This window comes from Gekko japonicus, unplaced genomic scaffold (genome assembly GCF_001447785.1).
Source record: "Gekko japonicus isolate JY-2015 unplaced genomic scaffold, Gekko_japonicus_V1.1 scaffold2889, whole genome shotgun sequence".
Taxonomy (NCBI): Eukaryota; Metazoa; Chordata; class Lepidosauria; order Squamata; family Gekkonidae; genus Gekko; species Gekko japonicus.
This window is the reverse complement of record NW_015164282.1, coordinates 61,926-81,348: the sequence shown is the minus strand read 5'-3', so window position 1 is coordinate 81,348 and position 19,423 is coordinate 61,926. Positions and strand designations below refer to the sequence as shown.

The 19,423-nt window shown below is 44.9% G+C and overlaps 1 protein-coding gene across 1 annotated transcript in view; it reads left to right on the top strand.

The window, feature by feature from the left end:
- Positions 1 to 11,322, top strand: part of LOC107108341 (UDP-glucuronosyltransferase 2A2-like) — a 34,597-nt gene extending 23,275 nt beyond the window's left edge. The window contains exons 4-6 of the mRNA XM_015408767.1: positions 4,252 to 4,339; positions 8,639 to 8,858; positions 11,026 to 11,322. Coding sequence (XP_015264253.1) covers positions 4,252 to 4,339; positions 8,639 to 8,858; positions 11,026 to 11,305 — 588 coding nt within the window. The 3' untranslated portion in view covers positions 11,306 to 11,322. The remainder of the gene's footprint in view (positions 1 to 4,251; positions 4,340 to 8,638; positions 8,859 to 11,025) is intronic.
- Positions 11,323 to 19,423: the final 8,101 nt, after the last annotated feature.

Here is a 19,423-nt window from a genome sequence, read left to right as displayed (position 1 = left end):
GAATGCCGTTCCTGCTCGTTCCTGCACGAAATGACAACTGATGAAAAACATTTTGTTTGAATCGGTTTTTTTGAAAACCAGACCCTGTAAAAATATAGTTATCGATATCATGGTTCCTTTTCCCCTCACCCTTGCCCTTTCATGCTTTCAGTGTCTGCTCCTACCTAGCATGGTTTTTATTTCATTGCTTTATATCAAGTCAAGTTTATTAAAAACAGTCATAAGACCAGCAAAATAAACCAAAATAGTACAACACCGAATCTACAACATAGAATCCTTGCAGCCTTAAATACTAAAATACCAAACCAGTCAATTCCGTCATTAATGGCTTGAGTTACAGTACATTCTGCGCTTTTTAATTACCAGGTAACAATATTTAGCAACACTGCGTGAGACAGGCTCATAAGTATTGGCCAATAAGAACTTCATCAAGCATTCCTTGGCATATGTAAGATAATTAGCCAAGGGTTTAAAACGAGAGAGAAGGGGTATCAACAGCTGCTGTCTCTCTTCGTCATACATAGGACAATGGAGTAATATATGGGAAGCCGACTCCACCTGTTTTAACAAACAGGAGCAAGTTCTCTTGTGCATGGGGGTCCAGGTATATCTACCATAAAGTACTGCTGAGGGTATTGCTTTATATCTGAATTTCTTCTGTACTAGCAATGCTTACTTTAGGGAGGCTATGACACTTCTGGTAAGATAACAAATGGCTTATTTGGTGTGTTTTCAATATGTTTGGTATCAATGCTCCCTCTAAGCTGTGGAGTCTTGTTAGCAAAAAGGACTTGCCCGGGCTGGCCAGGCACAATTCCTCAATAGCTTCAAGTCTAAAGACAATGGGTCCGTAGGATCCTAGCTGGCCCAATGAAAGGGCTAGGTCCCAAGCCGGGAGGCCAATGGGTCTCTCGGTTACTGTAAATAGCCTATCGGGAGTAGGGGGTGTGTTTAGGTGAGTTTGGTGGCGGGTTTTCTGAATGAATATAAACCGGCTTGCGAGCCGGTCAGTTGTCTTTGTTCTTAACTAAATAAAGGTACGCTTAGCTGAAACCACTCTCCGCCTGCATACTTTTCACAGAGAAACTACTTGAACCGGAATGATAGTGAATATGTGAGCACTTCTGGCATCTCTCATGATGGAGTCTGGGCAACTGATGCAGAGATCATGGCCACAGCGAATCTGCTGAGTTGCGACATCCTCATCCACACAAAAGCTGGTCACTCCATGGAATGGTTGACCTATCCCGCATTGGCAATGACCAAGGCAACAACAGAGCATGCACTTTATCTTGGAAACAAGCATGATCATTTTGATGTTGTCATTAGTGTTTAGCTTTGAATAATTATATCTCTGTGGGTACTTGGTAGCCATCAAAGTAGAAGTTTCAGGATGTTATGACTTATATTACATTATGGACAGCTAAGTTAAGTGAACATCAAGTCTAATGTTTTTACTGTTGGTTTTTTTCCTGGTTGAAGTAATAAAATTCTATGTGTGCAGAGAGTGAATATGTGAGCACTTCTGGCATCTCTCATGATGGAGTCTGGGCAACTGATGCAGAGATCATGGCCACAGTGAATCTGCTGAGTTGCGACATTCTCATCTACACAAAAGCTGGTCACTCCATGGAATGGTTGACCTATCCCGCAAGCTTCAATCTGCAGTCAACAACAGAGCATGCACTTTATCTTGGAAACAAGCATGATCATTTTGATGTTGTCATTAGTGTTTAGCTTTGAATAATTATATCTCTGTGGGTACTTGGTAGCCATCAAAGTAGAAGTTTCAGGATGTTATGACTTATATTACATTATGGACAGCCTTAGGAGTACCATAATTAAATTAATAACAAAGTACCTACCTATATAGTTTTAAAAAATTGGCTCTCCAAAGAAATGTCAGTCGTAGTACTGTTGATATTTGGGTCTGTTGACTAATGAGATTGGATTCATACCCTGTTCTTCACTACCAAGAGGAATCTCAGATTGCCTGACAAGTTTCTCATGGACCTGAAACCCTCAGAAGCTGACACTGTGCTGGTTACACTGACATCTAAGTTACCACTCAACTAAGACCGGGGTTACAGGTTGTTGTGTTATGGAGTTAAAAAGAAGAAGTTAAAAAAAGAAGAAGAGATTGGATTCAGCTGACATTTAACTTACCACTCTGGCCAGAGTATGGGCTAGGCCAGAGTAACCCTGGGGTTATTCTGGCCAGGGGGGGTGACTCTGGCCTGTGACCGCCGGGGTTACTCTAGGCTAGGCCAGAATAACCCCTCAATAACCCCTCCGGGGTTATTCTAGGCTAGGCCAGAATAACCCCGGGGTTACTCTGGCCGGGGGGTTAATCCGGCCTGTTACACCGGGAACACTGCTTGGTATACTGCTTCCTCCCCTTCAAGTGTAAGACGTGCAATTAACAAAATAAAAATAAATTTAAAAATATAGTCAAAGGAAAATTAGAGATAAACAAAATTTTCACTATTTAAAGTACCTCAAGAAAGGGAAGACAAAAGAATGTCTAATAGAATAAGACATCTCCCTTATAAATAAAAGCCTAATGGTGGTGTCACTTCTCTAGAACATTCCACATGCTCCAAAATCACTTCGCTCTCTGATCTGTCATTAAGAGGGTCTCCCTATCCACTGCCTCCCTATCCATTGCCTGAGTCCTGCCTCCAACATTCTAAACCTTTTGCTGTTTCTGCCAGTCAGAACACAGAGGTTATTTGCATATGCAGCCTCATTGGCCTTTGCCTTGGAACATAGAGGTCGTTTGCATATGCGACTTGATTGGCTTATGCGACTTGATTGGCTTTTGCCTCTAACATTTCAAACAGTTTTCTGTTCTGAGGTAAAATGTGTCCAATCTCCAGGTGAGGGCTGGAGATCACTCAGAATTACAACTGCTTTCCAGATGGCAGAGATCAGTTCCCCTGGAGAAAATGGTGGGCTCTGTATCCTTATATGCTGCTGAGGTGGCCCCCATATGACAGCCAATGTGACGTAGCAATCAGGGCTTCAGAGCACAGGAGAGGCTGCAGGTGTGTGGGGGGTGGAAAGCTGAAGAGTGAGGGGGAAATAAAGGTAGGTTGATGATTGGCTGGGAAGGAGATAGGGTTGCCAACTCCAGGTGGGAAATTCCTGTAGAGATTGAGAGGGATGGAGCCTGGAGAGGGTGAGGTTTCAGGAGGCGTGGGACCTCGGACAGGTACAAAGCCATAGACTCCACCCTCCAAACCAACTATTCCCTTCTGGGTAACCATCGTTGCCAATCTCCAGGTGAGGGCTGGAGATCACTCAAAATTACAACTGTTCCTTAGGTAGCAGAGATCAGTCCTCTGGAGAAAATGGTGGACTCAGTGTCATTATAACCTGCTGAGGTTGCCACAGCAAATTGACACTGAGTGTCCAAGGCTGGGGCATCCACCCATAACCTCTTTCTAGAGGTCGTTGTATTTATTTCCACAACGGGCCTTTTTCCTAGTAATAAATAAGGTAATATGAAATCTGAATTATGTAATATTAAATCTAAGACAAGAAGAAGAGATGGGATCTATGCCCCGCTATTCACTACCCAAAGGAGTCACAGAGCAGCATACCATCTCCTTCCCCTCCCCCCACAACAGACACCCTGTGAGGTAGGTGGGGCTGAGAGATCTCTTTCGAGAACTGCCCTTGAGAGAACAGCTCTGAGGGAACTTGTGACTGACCCAAGGTCACACCAGCAGCTGCATGTGGAGAAGTGGGGAATCAAACCCGGTTCTCCCAGATTAGAGTCCACGCTCCTAACTACTACACCAAATGGTGATGCAGGATCATCTTGACTGCAATATGTTACATAAATGTAAAGTTTAGTTCTCTTGGCCACTGAAGGTGCACAGCTTTGCAATCTTCAAAATGAAAAAAAAGAACTCAATTTTTGTTATGCATTAATTAGCATGACCTTTTAATAAGACTAAAGACTTGTTGCCTGGATGGCCCAGGCTAGCCCCATTAGATCCCAGAAGCTAAGCAGAGTTGGCCCTGGTTAGAATTTGGATGGGAGACCAACAAGGAAGTCCAGGGTTGCCATGCAGAGGCAGGCAAGGGCAAACCACCTCTAATCATCACTTGCCTTGAAAACCCCATGAGGGGGTCACCATAAATTAGCTGCCAAATGTATTAAAAACTTACAGGTCAATATCAAGAGGAATTATTTTCACAGCTTGGAATGTATGGGACACTCCTCTGATGTCTCTATTTCAGGTCGTTTGGCGGTACAAAGGGAAAAGGCCAGACACACTGGGATCGAACACCAGGCTTTATGACTGGATACCACAAAATGACCTGCTCGGTGAGTCCTGGTGCTGCAGACTTGGGCTTCACTGTACTGTTCTGCCAGCGGTAAGGAAATGTGTTCCCCTCTGCTGCCACATATTGGGAGAATTGGTTAATATAGCAGAGTTCTGCCCAGTCATAGAAGTGTGGCACTGACTGCAGTAAGTCAGTCTCCCAAGAAGTAGATTGCAAAAAAGGTAAACTTACATTTCTTCAAGTAGATCCAGTTCACATTCAGGACGCAGTCAAAGGAAGAGAAAGAAGCCTCATCCAAAGAGGACTTTCCCTGTCACGAAGGCCGGCTTGTCCACCATCATGTGTGGGAGAGTTTGAGGGCACTGTCTCTGCAGGAGAGACCTGTAGCCCTGTGCCTCCATGGAAGGCCATATGCAGGGAGGGAGAGGACAAAGCGAGAGAAAGAAGGGGGGGTCAGAGGGCAGCTCCCAGGTCAAGACTATGGTCCTTTCTGCACTAGACCTTGAATCCTGGTTAGACGCTGTCCCCGAACTTACATTCTACACTACACTTAAGTTCACCCCTGTAATTATCTCGGGGCATTTTTTGTACGAAAACAAGATTTGAACGGGTGACGATAGCAAACTCTGCATGTACAGTGGTGAACTAAAGACTGAAAACAAAGACTGTGGCTCCCAGGACTATTTTTAACATTTCTGTTCTCAGAGGCTTCCCTGACTGCCCTCCTTGTGAAAGAAAACTGGTTTGTAGTGGGACACAGATCAAATCTGATGTGGCCTAACTACTGCTGTTGTCGTCACCATTTAAATCAGCCATCTGAGAAATAAAAATCTCCCATTTTTACTTGGCAGCACCCAGAAGTAGGAAATCAGGTTATACAGCTCTCAGCAGTGCCTACCATAGAAAGGGGAAAACTTGTGAATAACCAATGGAAAATTTAAAAGGTATACAAATATACATTAAGAACTGGCTAAAGAACTGGCTAAAGAAAAGTGAAGAGGACCTAAAGAGCCTCTAGCTCAGGATAAAAGAGGAGAGCGCCAAAGTGGGCTTGAAGCTCAACATAAAAAAAAAAACTAAGATCATGGCATCCGGCCCCATCACTCCTTGACAAATGGAAGGGGAAGTCATGGAAGTAGTGACAGACTTCACATTCCTGGGATCCCAGATCACCGTAGACTGTGACAGCAGCCATGAAATTAAAAGACGCCTGCTCCTTGGGAGGAAAGCGATGGTGAACCTTAACAGCATGATAAAAAGTAGAGATCACCATGCCAACAAAAGTCCACATGGTCAAAGCAATGGTATTCCCAGTAGTCATGTGTGGCTGCGAGAGTTGGACTATAAGGAAGGCTGAGCGCCGAAGAATAGATTCTTTTGAACTATGGTGCTGGAGAAGACTCTTGAGAGTCCCTTGGACTGCAAGAAGATCAAATCAGTCAATCCTAAAAGAAATCAACCCTGACTGTTCCCTGGAAGGCCAGATAATGAAACTGAAGCTCAAATACTTTGGCCACCAAACGAGAAGGGAGCACTCACTGGAGAAGACCCTGATGCTGGGAAAGATTGAAGGTCAAAGAAGACGGGGACGGCAAAGGATGAGATGGTTAGACAGTGTCATAGTTGCAATGAACATGAAATTGAGCAAGCTTCAGAGGACGGCGGAAGACAGGAGGGCCTGGCGGGAGCTGGTCCATGAGGTCACGAAGAGCCGGACTCGACTGTGCAACTGAACAACAACAACAAGCCAAGATCCTCAGCTACAGGCCCTGCTTAAATTTACACAAGCAAGGCTGGCCACAACAGAGAACACAAACAGACCCCAGCCTGTGGTCATACTGCCCCATGAAAGACGTTGTTTCCTTACAGGATGCTCTCATGATGACAGGTGACAAGATCCAGGATACCCTCAATCAAATGGAGGGGCTGAACGCATGATTTAGACAATCAAATTACTGTTTTACAAAACCAGTGCATCAGGTAAAGATGCCCATGTAGCACTGATGGAGCAAAGAAACACACCTGTGACTGGCCTGGCGTGATCTGGTCCATGGGGTCACGAAGAGTCGGACTCGACTGTGCGACTGAACAACAACAAAAAAAGAACTGGTTACAACTAACAAATTAGAATCAAGAGTGTTTGATGACCATAAGTCAGAATGTTGGTCATTGCAAAATTATCTTATGTGCATTTCATTGTGCACTAAGAACAAATTCCATATTATGGGAATCTATATAAATAACCTTCAAGGATTGCATGCCAGCTGTACTAAGCTGGAATATGCATCTGGGAATCTCTCCTTTATATATAATTGAGTAGTAGGGTGGCACTTTCTATCTCTCCCATTGGCTGTGCAATGCACTCCATCAGCCATTGGCCCATCAGCCGCCACTCAAGAGTACTCGTGTGCCATTGGCTGGGTGCTGGGTCTGCTCCTCTTCCCCTTCCACTCCCACCTCAGCCACTGTAACGTCAGAATTACTGGCAAATGACTGTCTCTCCTAACGAAGACACTTCTCCTGCTTGGCTCCTCTGTGGGACTAACTTTTCCCTCAGTGGCTGCTGGTAGAAGGAAATCCTTCCCAGGCCTTTGTGAGGAACTCATTGGGGCCTGTCCTGACTAGGGTTGCCAGCTCCAGGTTGGGAAATTCCTGGATATTCTGTGTCTAAGGAAGCCAGTCTAAGGAAGCCAGGGTGTGGGGAGGGGAGAGGCCTCAGCTGAACAGAATGCCATAGAGCCCACCCTCCAAAGCAGTTATTTTCTCTGTGGGGGATGTCTGGAGTTCAGCTGAGATACCTGGTGATCTTCAGGCTCCACCTGGAGGTTGGCTACCCTAGGCGTAGCAGTCAGTGCATCAGAGCAGGGTCTGCCAGGCAGAGATCAGTTCCCCCATGGTATTATACCCTGCTGAGTCCTTCCCCTCCCCAAACGCTGCCCTCCACAGGATCCACTCCCCAGCTCTCCAGGTATTTCCCTACTCACAGCTGGCAATCCTACTTTTCCCTCAGTGCCTGTTGCTAGGCACCCAAACTTGGTTCTGTCAGTAAAAGGCCCTTTCCACCGTATTTTGGCTTTTCGGAGAAAACTCATTGGGGCCCGTCCAGACTAGGGTTGCCGGCTCCAGGTAGGGAAATTCCTGGAGATCTTATGATAGAGTCTAATGCTCCCTCTAAGCCATGGAGTCCTGTGAGCAAAAATTCTACTTTGTGAGCTACCAGCATTAAAACTGTGTGTAGGCAGGTGATTTGGCTATTGCATAAATTAGTTTGCTCTGGACTGGAGCCATCCTTCCTGAGCTAAGACAAAAAATGTGTGAGCCGGAGGGTAAAAAACTGTGAGCTAGCTCACACTAACTCAGCTTAGAGGGAACACTGGAGAGTCTATGATAACTGGCAATCTTCAGGCTTCACCTGGAGGTTGGCTACCCTAGGCGTAGCAGTCAGCACTTCAGAGGAGGGTCTCCTAGACCCAGGTTCTTGCTGTGGAAGCTGAATGGGTGATTTTGGACCAGTCACAGACTTTCAGCCTAACCTACCTCACAGGTTTGTTGTGCCAGTCAAAAGGGGGAGAAGAGAATGATGTAAGCTGCTTTGGTCCCCATTGTAGAGAAAAACTGTACTTTTCCTCCTGGGGAACCATTGTTGCCAATCTCCAGGTGAGGGTTGGAGAGCACTCAGAATTACAACTGCTCTCCAGATGGCAGAGATCAGTTCCTCTGGAGAAAATGGTGGACTCAGTGTCCTTATACCCTGCTGAGATGGCCCTCCTATGACAGCCAACGTGACGTAGCAGTCAGGGCGTCAGAGCACAGTAGAGGCTGCAGGTGTGTGTGTGTGGGAGATGGAAAGCTGAAGAGTGAGGGGCAGATAATGGCAGGTTGATGCTTGGCTGGGAAGGAGATAGAGTTGCCAACTCCAGGTTGGGAAATTCCTGGTGACTTGAGGGGTGGAGCATGGAGAGGGTGGGGTTCGAAGAGGGGTGGGACCTCAGAAAGGTACAATGCCATAGCTTCCACCCTCCAAACCAGCCATTCCCTCATGGGGAACCATTGTTGCCAATCTCCAGGTGCGGGCTGGAGATCACTCAGAGTTACAACTGCTCTTCAGGTAGCAGAGATTAGTTTTCTGGAGAAAATGGTAGACTCGGTGTCATTATACCCTGCTGAGGTTGCCACAGCAAATTGGCACTGAGTGCCCAAGTCTAGGGCACTCTCCCAGAGCCTCTTTCTAGAGGCCATTGTATTTATTTCCACAATGGGCCTTATTCCTAGTCAGTTATGATAATCTTCTTGTAGCTTCCTGTAATATTTATCAGTACATGTTCATCTTCTATTCCAGGACACCCCAAGACCAAAGCCTTTATAACACATGGTGGAACAAATGGGATCTATGAAGCTATTTACCATGGGATTCCCATGGTTGGTATCCCCCTGTTTGCTGACCAACCTGATAACATTGCCCATATGAGAGCAAAGGGAATGGCTGTGGAGCTGAACTTCCATACAATGACAGCTCAAGATTTGGTGGAGGCTGTGAACGCTGTCATTCACAATTCTATGTGAGTTAGTTGCAAACTCTTTCGTAGAACTAAATGCAGGCAATTGTCCATCGACAATGTCTAGAGCAGGATGAAGTAGTGAGTGCAGCAAAAGAAAAGTCTTGCAGGTAATCCTGATAGATCAAAGTGGGCAGCTGTGTTGATCTGAAGCAATAAGGACAAAGGTAGAGTCCAGTGTCCTCTTAAAGACCAACAAAGGTTTATTCAAGGTGTGAGCTTTCATATGCACCCACACTTCGTCGGACAATGAAATGGAATTATAGATCATAGTTGTATATATAGATGGTGGTGGCTTGTTAAATTAGCATGCAAAATAGTGAAGTGTTTTTTAACAGATAGAAAGAATGACAAGCTTGGTTTCTGGTTATCAACTGTTTGGGTTCAACTGGGGGGGAAAACAACATAGGTAAAATATGTCAAAACTGGAGATTAATGTAACCTAAATTGTGAGAATCCAGTCATTAGATCCCCTCCATCGCTTTTATTTATTTATTATTTCAACTTGATATACCGCCCTAACCCCCGTAGGGGTCTCTGGGCGGTTTACATTTTTGGGTGCTAGTCACATGGAGGCAAACTGTAGAGTATTTTTGTTGTCCCCAGAATAGCAAATTCCATTTAAATCTACCATTCCAAATTATATTACATATTCAATTATATTCTTAATCGTGAAGAGTAGTAAACTGAGATTTTTTAAAAAAGGAACATTTTGCTTCATTAAAACATGAAGTTAACTGACAGAATCCTTTTCCTGGGGGGCAGTGTTATGTTGGAGATCACCCAAAACCCTAGACCTAGGGTTGCCAGGTCCCCTTGTCATGCCAGCGGGGGGTGTTCCGGGAGTCCCCAATGCAATGACGTCTCCTGGAAGTGATATCATCACATCTGGGATGGCCCCTTTGATTCACAACACCATCTTCCCTTGAAGCCCACCAAAAGCCCAGGTCCCTGCTCTGGTTTGACTTCACATAGAGGAGGATGTACATAGGATAGCTATAGGAACTCAGGCTGGAATGCAGTAGGGTTGCCAAAATCCAAGTGGGGCCTGGAGGTTTCCTAGAATTACAAGGGATCACCAGACTGGAATGATCACTCCCCCCGGAGAAAATGGCTACTTCAGAGGATAGACTCTGTGGAATTATACCTGATTAAGTGTCATCGATGCAACGGACATGAAACTGAGCCAACTCCGGAGGATGGCGGAAGACAGGAGGGCCTGGCGTGATGTGGTCCATTGGGGTTGCGAAGAGTCGGACTCAACTGTGCGACTGAGCAACAACAAAAATGTCCCTACCTCACCTCCCCCAGTTTCCAACCCCCAAATCTCCAGGAATTTCCCAACATGGAGTTGGCAACCCTAGCAAACATGTGCACATACACTTTTCCTTTGCAGCACACGTTTCCTGGCATGCAGGGGAAGGGTGGCTTTTCTGCTTCACGCAGATGAGAAGAGGAGCTGGGGAGGCTCTCTACAGGGGCAGAGATTGTCTCTCCCCCCATCCCTTGCTGAGCCCAGGCAACATTGTTGCCAGCACCAATTCATTATCACCATTTTACAGTGATTTTAAAATGCTATGATGCCCGGATCCACTGTGGGCTTGTGGTGCAGAACTCTTTCCGCTGTCGCCCCAAGGGCCATGGGCACCTGCATTGGCACCTGCGCCCACTGTAAAATGGTTACGAGTCCACTTGTGAAAGGCAGAATACAGAGGCTGCTGCAACCACTCACCTCCTATGATTCCAACCACCTTTGAACACTCCCCCAAAAGCTTCTACCTTGATGTGCAGATCAGAGGAATCCGTGACTGGCACGAGCTAGCAAGCTAAGGTGGGGAAAGGACTGTGCCAGCTGCTTCAGAGCACAGCAGGAGCAACCACTCTGTGCAGGAGGCAAAGCCTGGGAGGGAGGAGGGAAGGGGACTCTCTCTCTCACTGGCAAAGCCTGGGAGGAAGGCAGCAGGAGGGAAGGAGAATCTCTCCCTCATGGGCAGAAGGCTTGTGACAGATTTCACACCAACCCCTAGTGCCGATTGGAGGGGCATGACAAACGATTGGTGGGGGCCCGCCCCTTACTGCACCACTGTGGCTACAGGCTTGCTCGACTGCATGATGAACACCACCAGTGGTTCCAGCCCTGTTTGTTCTTGTCTACCCTTCCTTTCTCCAGGTACAAAGAAAATGCAGTCAGGCTGTCTCAAATTCACCATGACCAACCCGTAAAGCCCCTGGACCGAGCTGTCTTTTGGATTGAGTTTGTCATGCGCCACAAAAACGCCAAGCACTTGAGACCAGCTGCCCATCACTTGACCTGGTACCAGTATCACTGCCTGGATATCTTGGCATTCTTGACTGTTTGCACTGCAGTGTTCATCTTCAGTGCTGTGAAATGTTGCATGTTTTGTTGCCGGAAATGTGGTAGGGTGATTAAGAAAAGAAAGACAGAGTAATTGGCAGAGGGGTTCAACTGGCACCCTACAGCTTCCACAGAACTTGATAAAGGGGAAAACCCGTGTATGCAATTTTGTGAACAAATTCTTTTACCCTGTGAGTCAAAAATGGCACTAGCTTTAAAACTTTGAGTGGGCCAATGTAATTTTTTTTTAAATTTCAGTTTACAAACATACAAAACATACAACATATAAACTATTATCATTTCTATGACAAACCATATATTTACATAGATTTACTTATATTTGTATTATATAACTCCTTTAAACTATCTTTTAGGAATAATTTAAACAGTACAACTGTAAACAGTATAAAGTCAACTTTAGTTAATGCAGCCTGTGCTTTAAAATGCAGAACTCAAACCATGATGACAACTTGATCTTTGCAGAATTAGACAAACCCTGTTGAAGGGGAATATGGACAATGCAGAGCCAGGGACCTATAGAACAACAACTCCAGTCACCCAAGCATACGTGATCCTGCCCTGCACGATTTTCCCATTCCAGTCCTTGGCAAAATCAAGGAGTGTTCCTTCAGAAATTAGTTCAGGACTTGCAAGTCTCCTGGCTCCACCCCCAAAGTCCCCAGGTATTTTCCAAGTCAGACCTGGCAACTCTAATGTTTTTATTGAAAATATGCAAATTTGCATTTTATTAAATGGGACTGCCCAAAGTAAAAACACAAGTGGTAAAAACAGATATTTCCAGGGCTATTTTTGGGCAGGAATGTAATGCACAGGAACGGAGTTCCGGCTGGCTCCTGAGTTGGCCACGCCCAGCAGGGACTCATTAGCATAACAGGCCACACCCAACAGCAGAAACTCATTAGGATTGGCTACATTAGGGGTGTGTGGCCTAACATGCAAAGGAGTTCCTGCTACAAAAAAAGCCCTGGGTTTTGACAACAAACAAGGTAAACAGAATAAGAAGCAAAAGGTGGGTGTGGCTGGATGAGCACACTTCTGGTAACACAGGGGTGTGGCCTCATATGCTAATGACCTGTGCTATCAGGGGTGATGCCTAATATGCTAATACGTTTCTGCTGTTGGGTGTGGCCAATTATGCTAATGAGGTCCTGCTGGGCTTTTTCTACAAAAAAAGCCCTGGAGATTTCTAATGATATCTATTCTAGTATCTGGTCAAAACATGGTGTAAAATATGTGAATCAATTAAATCAGAGATACTAACTGACTGCTTACTGCTAATAGAAATCTTATGAGCCTCCATCTTGGCTGTGAGTCATTGAAAATCTGTCTGATATGTTGTCAGGACTGTATGAATTAGCAGGTGTTGATTTGTAAAGACTGCAAGATGCTTCACAAACTTCATTATAGAATACAGTTGTTCACAGCAGTATGTCGTGCTGAAAATTGAGATGAGACATGCACTGTTTTTCTCTGGTTCATGATATTTTATTTCTGGAACGTGCCACTAAGACAGAAAAAGGAAAAACGAAAAGAGCAAGCAAAACACAAAGTTGTTTTTACTAACAGGTCTCTGCTTTTATATATTTTGCCCTACTGTTTCTCTTGTTTGTTTCCCTTAACTGTCTCCTATACTTAATTAGCTGCTTAGGGGAAAGCTTCTTCTGTCTTGAATAGTGAAGCAGTAAGGGCATTCCCTCCCTCTTCCCTTTTATAGCTTTTCACTCCTACTATTTTCCATCTATATAATACTTGCAAGGAAAAAAAGAAAGGGTTTTACATGAAAAAATAAAATAAAATAAACAACACTTATCTTTGTATGGACGATGGTTCTTTTGCCCAGACTCAGTCGGTTCTTCAGGCTCTTGGATTGCCCGGCGTGACTGTGTCTCCTTCTAACTCCTTGCTTCACCCTCACCTTGGGCAAACGCTCCCTGCTACTCTTCCCCCACAAGGAAGAAATTTGAGGTGCTGGAATAGCCTAATGGGGTTAGAAGAGGGCTAAATGTGTGGAGCCGATCTCACACACACCCGTTGCCAGAGAGCCTTAGACCAGAAGTCCCTCACTGGTCTCCAACACCTCTTCTTTCACAGTCAAATCAGAGGAAACATAACGAGCGAATACTGCCAGCTGTGGGTTGTCTTGTATGTCTGTAGATTTGTCAAGAGCCAAGCTGAATGCAAGGGAATCCTTTAAATCATTTTGCATTTTGCCTGCAACATCAGCGCTGATCTGGGAGATACACCTCTCTGTAGTGTGACGTGAAGCTGCTGTTTGTGTTATCAGTCACTGAAGTTTGATGTTATTTGGATCTAGCACTGCAACAACTTCAGCTATAGTCTTAATAAATTCACCATCAGTTTAGCATGAGCAATATTCCATGAAATAACAAAACTAGCTTCAGTCGTCACATCGGCTTCCTTACTGAACACTGTCAACAGTGTCTGCTGCCTATTTAGTGATGATTTAACACAGTTATTGTCTTTCCATAATTCACATATAATAATGAATGTTTATTTGCGTTCTAAGACCATTTTTCATAAGAATACAATATTATACAGTCAAAGAGATTCATTCCAGGACAGAAAATATGTTTAGTCATAAAAACCTTAAAATATTTATGAACTGTAATAATACAAACAAACAAACCCTTAAGATATATCTAAAATGTCTAAAATATGTAAAATGATTACAAGTCCTACAAATAAAAACTATACATAACCATACTTCTTTTTGTGAAATTTTACCACGTAGAAGCAGAATTTGACTATTTGTTTGGAGATAATTGGCTTTTCATTAACTAAAAGTCTCTCCAGGAAGGTCTCATCTGCATCTACCAATGGTCTGTCTAAAAATGGGGAAATAGACTTATTCCTATGAACTTGATGGAACGGGCACCTAAAGAACATATGAACCATCGATTCCTCTTCTTCAATAGAACATCTATCTTCATATGGGATCTTCCTGTATTTCGCATCTAGAACCCTTGAAGGAATAACTGCACAACAAGCCAAAGTAAAAGCTTTTCTATGAGATGGCACATCCAAATGTGTAAAATATTTGGCCATATTCAGAACATATCTGGACTCTCTGGGGGCCAGGAAACAAGGGGCTTTTATTAAATCTCGCTGTTGCTCTATATCACGGACCCTTTGTTTGATGGTACTTTTTGCCTGGGCACTGGTCTGTGCCAAAAGATTCTCAGGAGAGAGTCCTATTCTTTCTAAATTGATCTTGACCATTCGCATCCACCTTGGGTGACGAGAATCTTGAATTATTAGTGGGAAAAAGTCTTTTGGAGTTGTATAGCTCTTAAGCCACTGGTATGCGGAAGCTAGCAGTATTCTAGCTTCTATTCTCATTTGACCCATTTCAAGATGTAGGAGGGCATTTGGCACACCAGGGAGTACCTGTAAAATATTATGGAGAAATTTAGACTGGACCTTCTCGAGTGCATGTAACATGACAGCAGAGATGCCCGTATAAATGCCATAAAGGAGCTGCACTAAAACTTTGAATTGGAACAGCTTCAATACTGCTGGGAAATATAAACCCCCCCTTGGATCAAAAAAATCTCAAAACAGCATGCACAGCTTTCTCGGCCCTCTCCATCATCATGTTGCAATGTGCTGAATTTACTCCAGAATCCTGAATAGCCACCCCCAGATAAATGAATTTGTTTACTTGTTCGATTGTATTCCCTTTCATGGACAAGGAACGCTTCTTAGGTCGTCTGCCGAATGCCATCACTTTTGTTTTATCGAAATTTGCCACCAGATGTTCCTTGTCACAATATGTTACAAAATTGTCTAGTGATTCTGATTTAGGTGGATAATAAGACAAAAAGGTTTTGTGATTTACTGACTTTGTAATGACCGAGTGACACATTACAGATAAGACACAAAGGTCTACCTGCTTTATCAGTGAACACAAAATCTTCCTCCCACTCTGGCCTAAAATTTCTGCCTTCATCGTCATACTTCCATTTTTTACAATATGATGATGCCATCTCACCTCACAAAATTTTCACAGATACTTAGCTGAGCCTAGGCTACTCACTTGAAATCTAAAATGCAAATCTGAAAGAAGGGAGATATGAGAGCCACATCAGACTACAGGTGAAAGATCACATTTCAGGATTTTATTACACTCTCTGTCATGAGATAGGCATGTAAGAAATTTGTGCCTTTGGAAATTGGGTGTCCTCTGTATGCTGGCAGTGCCCAACCCTCTCTCTCTCCAGATCTCCCGGGGAAGCTGCAGAGGGCTTGAGCCAGAGGTAGAGAGAAAGACAGAAAGAGAGAAATACAGAGGTGGGAAGGAAGGAAGGAAGGAAGGAAGGAAGGAAGGAAGGAAAAGAAAGAAAGGGAAAAAGTGAAAGAAAAAATGGAAAGAAGGAAAAGAACGATATGGAAGGAAAGGGGAATGGAAAGAAAAGGAAAGAAAGGAATGGAAAGAAAGGAAAAGAAAGAAGTGGGGGGAAATTGAAAGAAAGGGAGGGGGAAAGTGAAAGAAAGATATGGAAAGAAAGGAAGAAAGGGAAAGAAGGAAAACAAAGAAAGGGGAAATGGAAAAAATAGAAGGGGAAGAAAGAAATAGAAAGAAAGCAAATAGATGGGGAGAGAGGAAGGAAGGAAGGGGTGGAAGAAGAAGAAAGAGGAAATAAAGAGCCCCCCCCTCTACTGGTGAGCAGCCATTTCAACCCTCCCTTTGGCTCCCCCCCTTCTAAGTGGGGGGAGCCAAAGGGAGGGCTGAAATCGCTTCCTGCCCTTTAAAGCCAGCAGCCTTGCAAATCTGCCTGTCAGCTGCTGGCTTTAAAGGGTGGGGCAACCATTTCAGGGATCCCTTTTCCTTCCCCTACATTTAAACTGAGGGAAGCAAAAGGGAGCCCCCCTTTGCTTCCCACCCTTTAAAGCCATCAGCCAGTGGGTCCACCTGCTGGCTGCTGGCTTTAAAGGTCACGCAGCCATTTCAGGGCTCCCTTTCACTCCTCCCTGCGGAAGGAAGGAAGGAAGGAAGGAAGGAAGGAAGGAAGGAAGGAAGGAAGGAAGAAGCACTTGACACAACACTGATTTTAAAGTATGGAATTTTTAATCACCACGTTGAGCAGGAAAAAAACCTGTAAGAATATCCACAGAATTCAACTCAGCTTTGCTTTCAACATATGACTGTGACTGAACACCTACTTACAAAAATATTTTTAATCCAAGAACCTTTCATTCAATAAGAAGTAGTCTTGACATCCTGTTGGAACACAGCCAATCACTTTTGTTATGCACCCTTAAATCTGTTGCTAAATGTCAGCCAGTAGTCTCAGAGAAAACAGCAAGGTTTTCTTCTCCTGGCAGAACCTCAACTTGCACAAATCAGCTGACACAGTAATTTAGGAAAGTGCCTGGCTGTGCACCCTATAAAGGGGTGAATGCAGGCGTCTCCTCTGCAGGACTGTTTTGTGAGGTGCACACATTTCATTTGTTTGGCTATCACACAGAAAAGGGAGATTCACACATTTTATTTATTAACACTTTGCTATCCCTCCTCTTCACACATTGAAGACAGCTCCAAGACAAACATGAAAATACAGTAACATTCAAAAACTTGATAGAGTACAAAGATCCCCTTCAATCCACATCCGACACTGTTAGCGGTCAGACCCCTCCTGTAGCAGAGGGCCAGTTTATATGTTATAGAGGCAGAAACACCTCTCTATACATCACCTTGATATCTTAGTACAGGGCACTGCTTGGGCCAAAATGGACCAAGATGGATGCCAACCAGGCATAAGCCTGGCAAAATAATTTTTAAAGGTGAGTCAGAGCAGCTGGCTGGCTACTACCCTCTCCTTGCCCTGGAGATATTTGGGACTTTAGAACCAATTGGTCGCCTAGGACCTATTGAGTCACTCAGCATAATCCCACCAACACCCCAGCCTTACCCCTTGATTAAGCAGCAATTAATGACTGCTTAAGTCTAGTCACCTTCCTGATTGACCCTTCCTTTCCGGTACTTGTGGAGCCATCAAGCCTCTCACACCTTTTTTATCTACCTCTGAAAATATCCCCGCCTGAAGGTACATTTTGCCCTATGATTGGACCACCCTGCCACCCCAGCAGTGTGTGTGCGCACCTTGGATCTGTCCTCACCCCCCCTCCACTATCTTGTGGGTTCTGTCTAGCTTCTCAAAATGCTGGTCGTTTTACTGCTTCCACGGACCTCTTCAAGGTCAGTACATATCACCCTTCCCTAAAATCTAATTCCCCCTTTCCTCCCTGTGTTTCTCTTAGTTAGCCCTTGTGTGCTTGTTTATTGTGTGCATTTTGGTCCTATTCTTTTTAATAAAAACCTATCCAGTTGAACATCTGCCTGGTTTATTTGAGAGTTCTCTAAAAGGGAAAAATCCTGGTATACATCGGTGGGGAATCCCGGTCACCTGCCTCTCATTCTGTCTCCTTTAGCTATTCCTCCCAACTTAATTGGAGACTGCCCACTTTGGGTAACAACACAAGTAGTCAGGGTTCCCAGCTCTGACTTGGGAAATACCTGGAGATTTCGGGAGTGGAGCCTGAGGAGAGCAGGGGTTGGGGAGGGGGGGGACTTCAACAGGGCACAATATGCCACTGAGTCCACCTTCCAGAGTGGCCCTTCTCTCCAGGGGGAACTGATCTCTGTCATCTGGAGATTAGCTGTAGTCCCAGGGGATCCCCAGCTACCACCTGGAGGTTGGCAACCTTAGTCACAAGTTGTGGGCTACATCACCTAGAAAACCCTCCATAATGTCAGTTATAAAAAGCCGGCTTTACAGAGATTTCCCCATCCATACAGTTTCCCAAAAAGCACTGCTTTATTATTCTTGTTTTCTGAAGAGGCCACAACACTCAAATTGCAGCAAAGGCCTTCTGACATAAGAACCTCAGAAGAGCCCTGCTGGATCAGATCAGTGAGGGTCCCTCTAGTCCAGCCTCCTGTCTCACACAATGAGGAACCAGTTCCTCTGGATGGCCACCAATAGGGCAAAGAGGCCTTCCCCTGCTGTTGCCTCCTGGCTCTGGGATTCAAAGGTTTAGTGCCTCTGGATGTGGAGGTTTCCTTCAGCCAGCATGGCTAGTAGCCATTGATAAACTTATCCTTCATGAATCTATCTAATCCTCTTTTAAAGCTGTTCATTGCTGTTTATTGCTGTGGCCATCACTACGTCCTCTGGCAGCAAATTCCACATTTTAACTCTCTGTGTAAAGTAGTATTTCCTTTTGTCTGTCCTGAACCTACTGTCCATCAGCTTTATTGGGTGTTCTTGAGTTTTAGTATTTTGGGGAGGGAAGGAAAAAAATCTCTTTGCCAACTCTCTCCACCCTGTCCATAATTCTATAAACCTCCATCATGTTGTCCCCCCCCCATCATCTCTTTTATAAACTAAACTGTAAAGTCCCAGAGGGACTCCTCAGCCTTCCCTCCTAGGGATGGTGCTCCAATCCCCTCATCACCATCTTGGCTGCCCCTCCTCTGTACCGACACTGTTCCATCAGGTAGGAATAATTATTTTAAAAGCTCAGGTCCTTGGTGCTGTGGCCTGTGACATCCAAACTGAATGGCCAAGTGGAGCCGCTGCAACTGGGTGCCGCTGGGGCACATGGGCTCAACCGTGCAGATCTGCATCACAGCTTGTTCTCTTGGGGGAGCATGCTTCATCTGGAGTGAGTTAGACACTCGGGTTGTCAACAGATTATTTGTTAAAGTTGGTTAACTATTCCCCTACGGGATGGTCTAAAACTGCTTGGATCCGGTCGTTATTTCCTTTAACGGAAGGGCTCACAATGCCCCGTGTCCCTGGAAATGCTACTGCTTTCCTTTGCCGTGTCCCTGCATGTATTTCAGTAGGGACACTTGTAGAGAGCTCCTGGCTCTGGGTGAAGGTCAATATGTGATGCCAAACAACTGTTGAGAAGGTGGTCCTCCATGGTCTCTTCCTCTGAGAGCTTCACACCCACCTCCTTCACTCTTGCTAGTCAAGCCACGATGATGAAAACATGGTTGCACTTACCTGTAGAGGTTGTTCATCAAATGGTCTTCTGTGCAGGCCCACATCCCTCCTTCCTGCCCTGCTGTGAATTCTCTGGAACCTTCGTTTCTTGGGGTTTCTGGCAGTGGCATGGGGAGAGCTGAGGGAGTGACGCCCCTCCTGGTCATGTGATTGTT